At 45.5% G+C, this 13,999-nt stretch overlaps 1 protein-coding gene across 1 annotated transcript in view; it reads right to left on the reverse strand.

Annotated features, from left to right (window-relative positions):
* Positions 1 to 13,999, reverse strand: part of JARID2 (jumonji and AT-rich interaction domain containing 2) — a 280,348-nt gene that overhangs the window by 37,207 nt on the left and 229,142 nt on the right. Inside the window, exons 7-8 of the mRNA XM_060244252.1 lie at positions 11,092 to 12,124; positions 3,286 to 3,782 (exon numbers count right to left, since the gene is read on the reverse strand). Of these exons, the coding sequence (XP_060100235.1) occupies positions 3,286 to 3,782; positions 11,092 to 12,124 (1,530 nt within the window). The remainder of the gene's footprint in view (positions 1 to 3,285; positions 3,783 to 11,091; positions 12,125 to 13,999) is intronic.

Genomic DNA, 13,999 nt, shown 5'->3' on the forward strand with positions numbered 1-13,999 from the left:
TTACACACCCCCTAGTATTGGGCTCCAGAATGGGCCATGACCGAAAGAGGCAGACCCTGCTCTAATTGAGAGAGCAACATCTTACCTCCTCTTCCCATTTGGAGACCTCGGAAGCCCACAGGGAGCTTAGTAAGGTGGAAGAGGGCTGACTGAGTGGAGCAGAAAGAGAGGGAACATCACAGTCTCTCTTGTTGAAGAAGAGGAAGAAGAAGAGATTGGGTTTATATCCCACCTTTCACTACCCGAAGGAGTCTCAGAACAGCTTACAATCTCCTTTCCCTTCCCCTCCCCATGACAGACTCCCTGTGAGATAGATGGGGCTGAGCGAGCCCTCACAGAAACTACTTTTTCCAGAACAGCCCTGACAGAGTTATGACTGTCACTCCAGCAGCTGCATGTGGAGGAGTGGGGAATCAAGCCTGGTTCTCTCAGGTAATTGTCCGCGCACTTAACCACTACACCAAACTGGCTCTCTTGGATATTTTGGTTGCTATAGGCTAAATGCCCCTCCCCTTTAATTTCAGTTTGTTTTGTAGCCTCCTGCTATAAGGGCATGGATTGTTTACTTACAGCGGGGAATGTGACTGGATTAGTCATTAGTGACATATATTTAATTCTACAGATATAGTTTTATCTTCTGCACAACTGAGTTTAGCCAAGGAAAACAGAACTACAATGGTCTGAATACTACTATTGCAACCCGAATTTTTACTCGTAGCAGCAGTGAGAGATTAACAGTGCAATCCTATGAAGAGTTAATCCACCTGAAACCCACTAAATCAATAGGTTTACACTAGACAAATTCTGTCTGGGGCAATGATGCTCTGAATTCTTGGTGCTTTGGGGGGGGGGGGCAGTGGGAGGGCTTCAAGTGTCCTGGCCTCACTTTTGCCTGGGTTTTTTGACCACTGCGTGACTGGATGGGCCACTGGCCTGATCCAACATGGCAGAGGTCCATCAGTGACTATTAGCCACAGGGTATTGATGGAACTCTTTATCTGGGGCAGCGATGCTCCGTATTCTTGGTGCTTGGGAGAGGCAACAGTGTTCGGGCTTCTAGTGTCCTGGCCCCACTGATGAACCTCCTGATGGCAGCTGAGGTTTTTTGGCCACTGTGTGACACAGAGTGTTGGACTGGATGGACCACTGGCCTGATCCAACATGGCTTATCTTATGTTCTTATGCATAAGATTGTATTGTGACTCACTACTACTATTACACAAAATTTTGGTGAAAGCAGCAACATTTACAACTGAAAACAATCTTGCATTTCCCTGTGGCTAAACAGAAGATCGTGGCATCTATGGATGAGGAGCAGCACAGCTGAAATGGACATGAACTGGCCATTAGTCACATTAAAAATTACAGTATAAATTGACTTCAAGGAAGTTCTGCAGGAACCAAGCGATGCCAGGGGCGCCACCTCCTGCAAGATCCATTCAAACCAAGGAGGGTAAACAGCTCTACACATTCTGCCACTCTAAATACTGAATAAGACTAGCAGAAACAGATTTAAGCAGAGCCGACTGAGACCAAATCTGTCAAAGATGGAGGTCCTGTAGGTGGGTGGGGATGATCAGAGCTGGGGGTGCCAATTCCCAGCTCTTGATGGTGTGCCGTTAACACCAGCGTCAAGCACTTGGGTATCCATGGAGGGCCCAGATTGCAAAAGTTGCCAGGCTGGCGTTCTACCAACTACGTGAAGTCAGGCAACTGGCCCCCTTCCTCTTGCGCCCTGACCTAACCACAGTGATCCATGCAATGGTCACTTCAAGGTTAGATTATTGTTACTTGCTCTACACAGAGCTGCCCTTGAAACTGACCCAGAAATTACAACTGGCCCAGAATGCAGCAGTGTGGGTATTCACAGGTAACCCCAATAACAGCACACATTCAACTAAGGCTTCATCAACTGAATAGGCTTCAGGTTGAGTAACATAAGAACATAAGAGAAGCCATGTTGGATCAGGCCAATGGCCCATCCAGTCCAACACTCTATATCACATAAGAACATAAGAGAAGCCATGTTGGGTCAGGCCAATGGCCCATCCAGTCCAACACACAGTGGCCAAAATATACACACACACACACACACACACTGTGGCTAATAGCCACTGATGGATCTCTGCTTCATATTTTTATCTAACCCCCTCTTGAAGCTGGCTATGCTTGTAGCCGCCACCACCTCCTGTGGCAGTGAATTCCACACGTTAATCACCCTTTGGGTGAAGAAGTACTTCCTTCTTCTATCCATTTTAACCTGACTGCTCAGCAATTTCATTGAATGCCCACGAGTTCTTGTATTGTGAGAAAGGGAGAAAAGGACTTCTTTCTCTACTTTCTCCATCCCATGCATAATCTTGAGTAATGGATCTGCTTCAAGATTTTGGGTTTACCCAGGGCTTTTTTGGTAGAAGCTCAGCAGGAACTCATTTGCATATTAGGCCACACCCCCTGATATAACCACTGTTTCACACAGGGCTTTTCTGTAGAAGAAGCCCAACAGGGACTCATTTGCATACCAGGCCACACCACCTGACACCAAGCCAGCCGGAACTGCGTTCCTGCTCAAAAAAAGCCCTGGGTTTAACCTTCAAAGACCCAACCGTCTGGGACCAACATACCTGCAGTATACTGCCCTCTCCCGGTATGTCCCCCAAAGAGCTTTGTGCTCAGAATATCAGAATCTACAGGTGATCCCTGGCCCAAATGATGTCTGGCTGTCCTCAACCAGAGCTGGGGCCTTTTTTGCCCTGACCCAGTCAGTGGAATCCATACAAATACAAGTTGGCATTGGAGCTGCAGCAATATGGGCCTCCGTTCTCAAAAGACAGAGAACTTCTGCAAAGGCCCAAGCCATCACCTAATTTTAGAGGGGAAAGCTTTCCAACTAGCGTTTATTATTATTGTGATCATTTCAATGTCATGGGAGAAAGAGGTGCGATGGAAAAAAACACTGCATGCTGAACCCAGGCCCCAGAGTAATAAACACTGTACACTTCTTCCCCTCTCTGCATTTCAGCCTCACTTACTAAATTCAGCCTTGCTAACAATTACACAGCAAGCGGCAGAGCCAATTCCTGCTTAATAGTGGTGAGGGCTGCCAAATCAAATTGAGTGGAGAAGTCAACATTCCTTTGCAAATGGCCGTTGCTCGGTGTCAGGAGGGATGAACGTTCCAAACCACCGTTTGCACTAAATCAGACCTGGCACTGCAAGGGAAAACAGTTTGCATTCAAGTTTCCTTTTCTTCGCAAGGCCCCTGAGGTAAAAGCTTCAGCTTACCTTATATACACATTTGTGGAGGTCACTAAAAACGCCTTTATCCTCCTCCTCTTCCTTCACGGTCTCTTTTTCCTGAGAGAAGAGTCGCCGCCTGCCGGTCTTCGGTGGGACTTCGATTTCTTTCGCCTTGTTCCGGAAGCCGTTTTTATGAACCACGCCGTTGATGAGTCCATTTTTGGGCTCGTATCGGGGCAGGGACTGGAATTCGTAGTTGTTATCCAGGTGAACCTCCAAGGGACCTTTCCGCTTTTCTAGGACCTCCTTTTCAAAGAGAACTTCCTTCTCCAGTCTCTTGTGCTCCTCGGCCGAGAGGGAGTCGTAGGAGAGCAAATACTGGCAGTAGGCCTCCTGCAGCTTGGCTAACCGGTCCTGTGCAGTTTTAGGGATACGCAGCATGTCTGCCAGTTTGTTCCATTTCTTGAGGTCAGTCACTTGCTGCATGCCCCCCATTTCGTTGATCAGCTGGAAAAAGCAGGCCAAATCTAGCTCGCAGCCTCCTGGATGTCCGCACAGCCAAACACAAGCAGGGAGCGAAAGGAGGAAAGAGACAAAATGGTTAGGGACACAGACAGAACACAGGCTACATTCACTGAAGGCCTAGTTCTCGTGGAAGCGACAGACCTCCGATATGACTAACCTCCTTCAGGCTATAGGGTCGGGGGACCGCAACTTTTTTGAGCCTGTGGGCTCATCTGGAATTCTGACAAAAGGCAGTGGCTACAATCACAAAATGGCTGCCCCAAGAGGCGGAGCCAAACCATAAAATGTCAGGGAGCAAAGGTATATATAACTTTGATAGTACTTCTTTCAGCATTTCAGGCAGCATTTAACAGGATACCTTTTTAATCTGCACAGCCAATCAGAAGCCCTGCAGGGCAAAAGCCCCACCTGTTCCCACCCACTTTCTTAAAGCTTTGGATGAGCGCCCAGGTGCCTTTGGGCAGCACACTGGGCACCCCCTGCTGTAGGTGGAGGCTTATGTGATGGAAAGCTCCGTGTTTTAAAAAACAACACAACAAACCAACAAAACCTACTGCTCTCCACATAGCAAGCCAGACATCGGGGAAAAGACTTTAAACTCAGTATTCTCCTTGACATTCTACATTTCTATTGGCAGTTAAGATATTTTTTTTTCTCAAAAAGGAGCAGCACTCTATCATGAGAGCCTGAAGTGGTACAGCCCAGACACAGGCTTATCACTGCAATGAGGGACAAAGTGGACAACACACTGGAAGTCTCATGATTGGAGTTCCCTTAAAAAAATAAAAAAGAGGAAAGGCTGAGGGACTTGGGCATGTTCCGTCTGGAGAAGAGGAGGTTGAGGTGGGGAAATGATTGCTCTCTTTTTAAAATATCTGAAGGGCTGTCGCTTAGAGGAGGGCAGGGAGCTGTTCATGTTGGCAGTAGAGGCATAGGACTCACAGTAATGGGTTTAAATCAAGGGCGGGAAGATACCGGCTGATATTAGGAAAAACTTTTTCACAGTGAGAGTTGTGCAACAGGGATCAGCTACGTAGGGAGGTGGGTGAGCTCCCCCTCACTGGCAGTCTTTAAGCAGTGCCTGGACGAACACTTGTCAGGGATGCTCTAGGCTGCATTGAGCAGGGGGTTGGACTAGATGGCCTGTATGGCCCCTTCCAACTCTATGATTCTATGAGTACCCTTACTGGTACCCCATGTGTTTCTCTAATAGAGCAAGCATCAGCTCCCCGGGGCCATTTTGATCAGGAAAACGGTGGCAAGGCAATCCTACCCTGCTTCCATCCTTTCCTTGCATTGTAGTCCCACTTGGGATTCAGGCTCGCACTAGCTTGATGACTGCACTAAAAGTACTGGAAACTCCCATCACAGAATTTCAAGAACATTGCCTGGCTTGGCCCTGAGACTAGGATGTAATCAACAGTACTTATATCACTTTTGTATTATTTTCTGGAATGGGGCCATCGGAAGAACAATCAATCAACCCTACTGTTCCAATACTTTCCGTAGGAGCTGGAATTATTGCTTAGCTCATCAATTAGGACTACAATGGTACTGGACAACCATCAGATTGGCAAATGGAATCTGCCCTACGGGGGGGGGGGGCTGTCCCTCTAAAAGAGCTAGAATGAAGCCTTTTGAAGTTAAAAGAGTGAGATGCACAGTTAAGACGTCACAACAGTGATGAGGGTGAGCAAGGCTTTTTTTGTAGCAGGAACTCCTTTGCATATTAGGCCACACACCCCTGATGTAGCCAATTCTCCTGAAGCTTATAGTAGGCCCTGTACAAAGAGCCTTGTAAGCTCTTGGAGGATTGGCTACATCAGGGGTGTGTGGGCTAATGTGCAAAGGAGTTCCTGCTACAAAAAAAGCCCCGAGAGTGAGGACAACCACAGCACAGAAAAGGCGGGGCACCCCCAGAAATTGCATCTAAATAATTATTTGCATGACGATTCCATTTGAATCTTTAATTTCAAGTTTTGGTCTTTGAATTCTAGAGTCCGTTCAAACATAATTGAATACATCACATTGTCCGTTCAAACATAATTGAATACATCAAGAAAACTCCTTGAATGTAGCAGTGATAATATCAAACACTTCTTTTCCCAAGCATTCACCTTAATTGCTACAGTGCCCCATTCCAGCACTGAACTTCTTTGGGGTTTGCTAAACTTGATTCTGCACACATCTGGGGACGTTTATGTATTCATATGGAATGTGCCAAGGGGGTCAATTTTAGGGTTGCCACGTCCAATTCAAGAAATATCTGGTGACTTTGGGGGTGGAGCCCGGAGACATGGGGGTGGAGCCAGGAGCAGGGTGTTGACAAGCATAATTTAACTCCAAAGGGAATTCTGGCCATCACATTTAAAGGGGCCAAGCGCCTTTTAAAGCCTTCCCTCCATTGGAAATAAGGAAGGATAGGGGCACCTTCTTTTGGGGTTCACAGAACTGGGCCTTCTGGTCCAATCTTTTTGACACTTGGAGGATGGTTTGAAGAGAGGCACTGGATGCTATGCTGAAAATGTGGTACCTCTACCTCAAAAAGTAGCCCCTCAGAGCCCCAGATACCCACAGATCAACTCACCATTATACCCTATGGGAGTTGGTACCATAGGGAATAATGGATTGCCCTGCAAACATTTCCCTCCCTCCCCCCGCTTTCTGCTAGCGAGTGCTAGTTTTCAGGGTCCCCCCGGAATAACGATGCGCAACACAAATTCTTGTCATGTTCCTTTGCTCTGCATCCCTAGAAACAATGTGCCCCCTCCCCTCGCCCCACAAAACCAGCCAACAACCTTTCAGTGTCCCAATAAAGAATGTGACGGGTATAAAATTAAACATTCCAGCTTGTTTTCAAGACAACCTCTTGCTCTTTTGGCCAACGCCATTACAAATGTCACCAGCCGAATTAGCTCCTCTGTTACACAGCACAGATCTACTCCTAATTGGTTCAGTTGTCACTACTAATCATTAATATTGTGCTAGACAACGTACAGGGCATACTTTGTGACACCTATATCTTACAAAAAGCACTCGTTTGCGCAATATAAATGCAGAGCGGCTCTCTGATCAGGTTTTATGCTATTAAATGACCCCACTTTTTCCTCTCTCCCTGGAGAAAGGACAGGACCAATCCATTAGTTACTATTCTTATCAAGCAGCAATGTGGGAAAAAAACGCCAGCCCCAAATCTACCCAAAGAAGCTCAGGTTTATCAGGGCTTTTTTTGTAGCAGGAACTCCTTTGCATATTAGGCCACACCCCCTGATGTAGCCAATCCTCCTGCAGCTTACAGTAGGCCCTGTAAGTAGAGCCCTGCAAGCTCCAAGATGATTGGCTACATCAGGGGTGTGTGGCCTAATATGCAAAGGAGCTCCTGCTACAAAAAAGCCCTCTTGATATTACTAAAATGCCCACTATGTTGTCTGTGGATATTGGCTAAGTGGCCAGTTTGTAAGACATTAATAATAAAACGTAAAAATGGAATCGTCATGCAAATAATTATTTAGATGGAATTTCTGGGGGTGCCCCGCCTTTTCTGTGCTGTGGTTGTCCTCACTCTCGGGGCTTTTTTTGTAGCAGGAACTCCTTTGCACATTAGCCCACACACCCCTGATGTTTCAGGGGTTTCACGCAAGGTAATTCAAACATATGTTTCATGCAAGGTAATTCAAACACAATTTCTTACTGCAATCTTCGCTTTGAACAAGAGAAGAGCCACACAGGGTAACATGGTACAGTGAGGAAGGTTAGTTTCCACCAACTGCTTTTATGTTTACTTTACATTAAAAATCCAACCCCCAATTTTACCCATTCAGAACTCGCTGGAAGTGACTATGTTAGAGGAATGTCTCTGGTTATATTTTGTGTCTGGTTATATTTTGTGAAACCGAGACTATTTTGGGTAGGAGGGCTTAAACTGACGCTTCACTGCTGCCAGTGACAACATTTTCATTGATTTGTCAGGTTCAGAGAATAAAAGGACCATGAAGCTTGTTTTCCTTAAAACTCAGATGCATCTGGCACATGTATTCTTGTTTGGCATATTATTAATAAAGCCATGAAGTGTAAGAACGTATTTCTTTCATAATATACATATTATGTTTGAATCAGAGTTAAAAGAGCAGAGAGACCTTTTGAGTACAACTCTGCATCATAAACAAATGACATTCTCCTGAATCTACATATGCCAATAAGATCCCTAAAATAAATGACGGTAAGGTGCCAATTAAGACAGAAGAGCAGTCCGATCAGATGTCCGATTTAGCCAGGGATAAACAACAATGTGCACAAACCTGGCATTTGCACACGCCTGGACATTCCCTTTACACCGCCCCCCCCCCCAAGCATGATGTGCTCAGTGCTTGTAGTAAAGAAAAATGTCAAGTATCCACAACGTACAAATGAAGAGGATGACTGCAGATTTATACCCCGCCCTTCTCTCTGAATCAGAGACTCAGAGCGACTTACAATCTCCTATATCTTCTCCCCCCACAACAGCCACCCTGTGAGGTGAGTGGGGCTGAGAGTGCTCTCACAGCAGTTGCCATTTCGAGGGCAACTCCTGCGAGAGCTATGGCTAACCCAAGGCCATTCCAGCACCTGCGAGTGGAGGAGTGGGGAATCAAACCCAGTTCTCCCAGAAAAGAGTCCACACACTTAATCACTACACCAAACTGGCTCAGTAATGCAAACATTACTGAATTGGTTTGCCTAACTGGGACCCTAAGCCAGGTTGAAAGCTCGGTTAAGAAACCAAGTTAACTTTGGTTAAGACATGCACCTGCATACATATGTCATGAGTAATCCGAGTCAACCTTAACCCACTGTTCTCTGCAAGAAGGAACAGAGAAAACACAGAAGCAGGTGTTCGTGCAAGTCTGGGAGCAGTCTGGGTTTGTGCATATTTAACTGTGGTTAAACTAAACTTCAGAAAGCAGCCATTGTGAGGCTTTGCTTTGGGAAGATAATCATAGGTGAATCATAAACATCATAAAGAATTCTGAGATGACCGTCTCCTGTCTTTTAACTAATCAGTCAAAGGATTAAAATAAATAGAGAGCCAGTTTGGTGTAGAGAGACAGTTTGGTGTAGTGGTTAAGAGTGTGGACTCTTATCTGGGAGAACCGGGTTTGATTCCCTACTCCTCCACTTGCACCTGCTGGAATGGCCTTGGGTCAGCCATAGCTCTGGCAGAGGTTGTCCATGAAAGAACAGCAGCTGTGAGAGCCCTCTCAGTCCCACCCACCTCACAGGGTGTCTGTTGTGGGGGGAGAAGATATAGGAGATTGTGAGCTGCTCTGAGTCTCTGATTCAGAGAGAAGGGCAGGATATAAATCTGCAATTCTTCTTCTTCTAAATAAATACAAAGAATATCATCAAAACTTTCATGTAAGTATCTCTTGGGCTACTGAAGGGTGAGATACTAAAACAAAGGTTGGAATCTCAGGTATCTTTAAGCTTCTAGATTTTGGCTGAAGTCAAAAGCAGTCATTTAGAATTTAATAAACAGCAGCTACTTCTGGTTGCATTTAATAGGAGGTTGCCTTTAAAATTTTCTCAGAACCAAAATAGCTTCAAAAGTAGAACAGACATGTCCTTAACTCTCAGCTCTAGTGAGAATTTCTCTTCACCAGTTAAAATTGGCTCTAGCCATCCAAACAGATTAAGGCTAAAGAAAACCTATTAATTTTAAAAATTGTATGGGACAAGCAGGTTTTTTAAAAAGAAGACATTTCCCCAAAGGGTGCCTTTAATGGAACAGTTCTTTTGCCAAACAGGGTAGATTTTTAAAAATATGCTCTTTACACACACATCATTTTGCATGGCAGACAGCAAACTAACAATTCACTTAAATCAAGCCCCGAACAGCTACTACTAGCTCTTACGGCCACCTACTGAGAAAGAGAATGAAACCATCATTTTGCAAACTGCCCCTTAATGCTTATTATTGTAAAGACATAAAATGCTGGTGGATTACTAAAAAAATTGTGATTTCAGCTGCTTGTGGAAATCACTTCAAAGATACTATCAATGCAGCATCCATGTGCTGGTGCAATACTTGAGACAGGATTGCCAGAAAGGAAAAACAAATTTGTGAATTCATTTACAGTGTTAAACAATTAGTATATGCGTGCTGAACATACTAATACTGTATAATGAAGACCAATGATACTTTAGAACATGGGTGTCAAACATGAGGCCTGCAGGCCGAATCAGGCCCCTATCAGGCCTCCAAGCAACTGGCTGTCATCTGCTTCTTTCTCCCTCTCTCTTGCTTCCTGCTGCATCACAGCTTGCCTAGCCAGGTTTGCTCAATCACACAGGAGCTACAGAGCAAAGCCTCTGTTTTCTCCATTGGTTGAGGCTCCTCCTTTGCGGAGGAAGGGGGGGGAGGAATAGCTTGCTTTGCCAGGTTCTCTCAATCACACAGCAGAGCTACTGAGCCACACAGCAGAGCTACTGAGCTTCCTTCTGTTGGCTGAGGCTCCTCCCCGAACTGGTCCTCTAGGGAAGAAAGGAAAGAACCACAGCTTCCTTTGCCCAGTTCCCTGGATCCCATCGGAGATCCAAAGAAAGCACCTTTAAGACCAATGAGTGCTAATGTTTTAAATCTTTAATTGTATTTTGTCAGTCCTTTATAAAGGCTCCACTACCTGGCATTACCTTTTATGACACACACGGCCTGGCCGGAAAAGGTCACATTTATGTCAGATCTGGCCCTCATAACAAATGAGTTCAACACCCTTGCTTTAGAACATCTGATGACTTCTTTTTGTAGATATGAAGATGATGATATTGGATTTATATCCCACCCTATACTCTGAATCTCAGAGCAGTCACAATCTCCTCTACCTTCTCCCCCGCCCCACAACAGACACCCTGTGAGGTGGGTGGGGCTGAGAGGGATCTCACAGCAGCTGCCCTTTCAAGGACAACCTCTGAGGGAACTATGGCTGACCCAAGGCCATTCCAGCAGCTGTGAGTGGGGGAATCAAACCCGCTTCTCCCAGATAAGAGTCCGCGCACTTAACCACTACACCAAACTGGCTGAAAGAATTGAATTACATACTTGAAAACTGAGTACAGATTACTTTTTTCCTTTTGCTGTAACAAAACTACTGAACACCTAGTGAAGAAAGATGAATCCACATAAGCGGATCATATTACAAGAAAGCGTCCCTGCATGCCCGTGACTGACACATCAACAGAGAACTCTGGTATCTTTCAGCTTTCACAAGGCAGCAACTCAAACAGAACCTGAAGAACAACCTCCAAGCGTTGCCCTTAAGTCGCAAACTGCAAAGGAGTCCAAGCACTCACCTATGAGTGGAAGCTCATCCATTGTAATGCCCTGAGATTTGAGGTGCTTCTTGATGCAGGCCAGCCGCTGCACGTTGGGCCCCCAGCGCCTGCCCAGCTTGTGAATGTGCTGAATCTGGGTCACAAACCGCATCTCTTCATTGAGTTTGCACTCGGGCCTCCAGTCGGGCGGAGGGATCACCCTGCACATCCCGTACTTCTCGACCTGAGCACGAATTGACTCAATGTATATCAATGGGTCGTGGAACTCCTTCGCGGAAGGCCTGAGGATGGGAATCTCCTCCATCGTGGCCCACCCGGACTTGACGGTCCCCCCCTTCTCGTGCTTCCCCACTGAGTCGTGTGGCTTGTGCAAGGACTCCGTTTGAGAGGTAGAATGATTTTCACAGGAGGCATTTTCAGTTTTGTTATGTGCTTGTTTCCCTGGCGTGTTCTTCCCGGCGGCGGCTCTCTTCGGCCTGTTTCTTTCCAGGCTTTTTTGTGGCACTTCCTGACTTCCAGGCTTTTTCACATGGCCGTTCAGCAAAGGCTTCTCCGGGGGGGCCTTTTTGCTCGGGGCTTCTGTCACACTGGCCGCGCCCTTTAACTTCTTGGTCGGTGACTGGGTTTTGTCTATGTGGTTTGCCTCTTCCAGCCTTCTTTTCGAATTGCGAAGCCCCTCCCTCAGCTGCCTCCCTACCTCCTTAGTGCATGTCTTTTGGTTCAATTTGCCATTGACCTTGACACCGTTAACAGCGGTATTGTTGGGCTTGGCCGCTCCAAGGGATAGCACCTGTTTGCGGGTTTTTGCATTGCTACTTTCCGTTTTCCCTGAGATTGTGTGGTTGACGGGTGAACTGGGCTTGTGATGATTTAGTTTGGTTTCCTTGACCAGTTCTTTCTTGGCTTTGGTGTATGTGACAGTTCCCTTTGTCACTGTTGCAGTGTACTTCACAGTTTTGGACGGTGAAGGTCTGACTTCTCTCATCTTTTTGGCACTGGCTGTGTTTGCACTCGGGGATGACATGCGAGTGATACCGTTGACCTTGGAGACCTGGAAAAGCCAAGTGTGCCACAAAAGCAGGAGGAAGAGAAAAAAAAATAGAAAAACCATTAATAAAAATTCTCTACCCCACGACCTCCAACTACCACACAGAAGGAGCCACATCTTCTAGTCCTCTGACCAAGTTAGGTCCCACATGCCATCTCTAGATCACAGTCTTCATATCACAGAAAGTTACCTTGAATACTTTTTTTTAAATAAAGAAAACCAGATGTCTCATACATACACCCCCCCCAAAAAAACCCCTGCTCTCTCAGTGTATAACGTGTTTGTCTCTGCTTTAGTCAGAGCTGACATTCTTTACAATATTCACCCACTCCTGATTTTTTTTTTGTTCTTAAACTGGTCTGCAGCTTTTTAAACTACCTTTGACACCAATATTGGCACAAAGGCTAAAGAAGCAGCTTGGTGTCCCTGCCTGTGAACTACCACCTTCCACCTCCAGCTCCACACTGAACTGTAAAAGGACTGCACATGTATGCAGATGCACCTAAAATGGGTATGTATTCAAAACACTGATTTGATCTTGTCCTTTCTAAAATACTATTGGCAGCTAGGGTTGCCAGCCTCCAGGTGGTAGCAGGAGATCTGGAGATTCTGGGATTATAACTGATCTCCAGGTAACAGAGATTAGTTCACCTAGAACAGGGATGGCCAAACTGTGGCTCAGGAGCCACTTGTGTTTCTTTTACACATATTGCGTGTGAGGCTCTTGAAGCTCCCACTGCCTCATCAACCGGCTTGGATAATGTATTTAAAGTTAAATTTGTTTTCTTTCTACCCCTTCCATCTATTTGCTTGCCTTCCTTCCTTCCTTCCTGTCTTGCGGCTCTCAAATATCTGACATTCATGACCTGCAGCTCTCAAACATATGACATTTATTCTGTGTGGCTCTTGCATTAAGCAAGTTTGGCCACCCCGACCTAGAGAAAATGGCAGCCTTGGAAGGTGGAGTCTGAGGCATTACTTAAGTCCCTTCCCCTCCCCAAACTGCACCCTCTTCAGGCTCCACCCCCCAAATCAAAAGGTATCTCTAAACCTTGAGCTGGCAACCCTAGTGGTAGCAAAAGTAAAGAGGAGAGGAATAGTGTCTGAAAGGATCCACCTTCTTGAATTAGTTCCAAGATAAAGTTATTGTACCCTGCCAAAGAACTGCAAGTCAATGGGATTGTTTCTTCAGTTGATCAGAAATTTAAATATAGCCTAGCCTAGCTAATGTTAACTAATGAAAAACTACCAGAATCTTTTTCTACTTCTTTTCCATCTTCTACTGCCATTTAAAATCCGACCACCATTACAACAAGAACAAATGATAATGAATCCACACATAATTATATTCAACAGGTGTCAAAAGGCCAGCCTAGATCAGAAGGATCCAGAGTTTAGAATAATTTCAGCCAGGAGGCACTAAATATTTAAGAATCAGGTGATAAATATTCATCTAATAATTAGAATACTTGCGCCCTTTGATGTTTATAATTTAAAAAAAAAATAGTTTCTATCCAGACAGTTTCACATACATAAAGTTAGCTGCAACAGAGTCAGACTGAAAGCGACAGAACAGGAATTACTGGAATTAGTTTGTCACTAGCCTTTTGCTACATTCAAACATTGTGTCAAGTCAAAATTAAGCCTGAATGTACACAAAGTTGGCTTTTCTTATTTCTTGGCTTGTGCTCCTCCCTAGTTTTAAAGCGTGACTCCTTTGAACATATGAACATATGAAGCTGCCTGATACGGAATCAGACCCTCAAGGGTCCATCAAAGTCAGTCTTGTTTACTCAGATTGGCAGTGGCTCTCCAGGGTCTACAGCTGAGGTTTTTCATGTCTGCTTGCCTGGACCCTTTTTAGTTGGAGATGCCGGG

This window comes from Heteronotia binoei, chromosome 7 (genome assembly GCF_032191835.1).
Source record: "Heteronotia binoei isolate CCM8104 ecotype False Entrance Well chromosome 7, APGP_CSIRO_Hbin_v1, whole genome shotgun sequence".
NCBI lineage: Eukaryota > Metazoa > Chordata > Lepidosauria > Squamata > Gekkonidae > Heteronotia > Heteronotia binoei.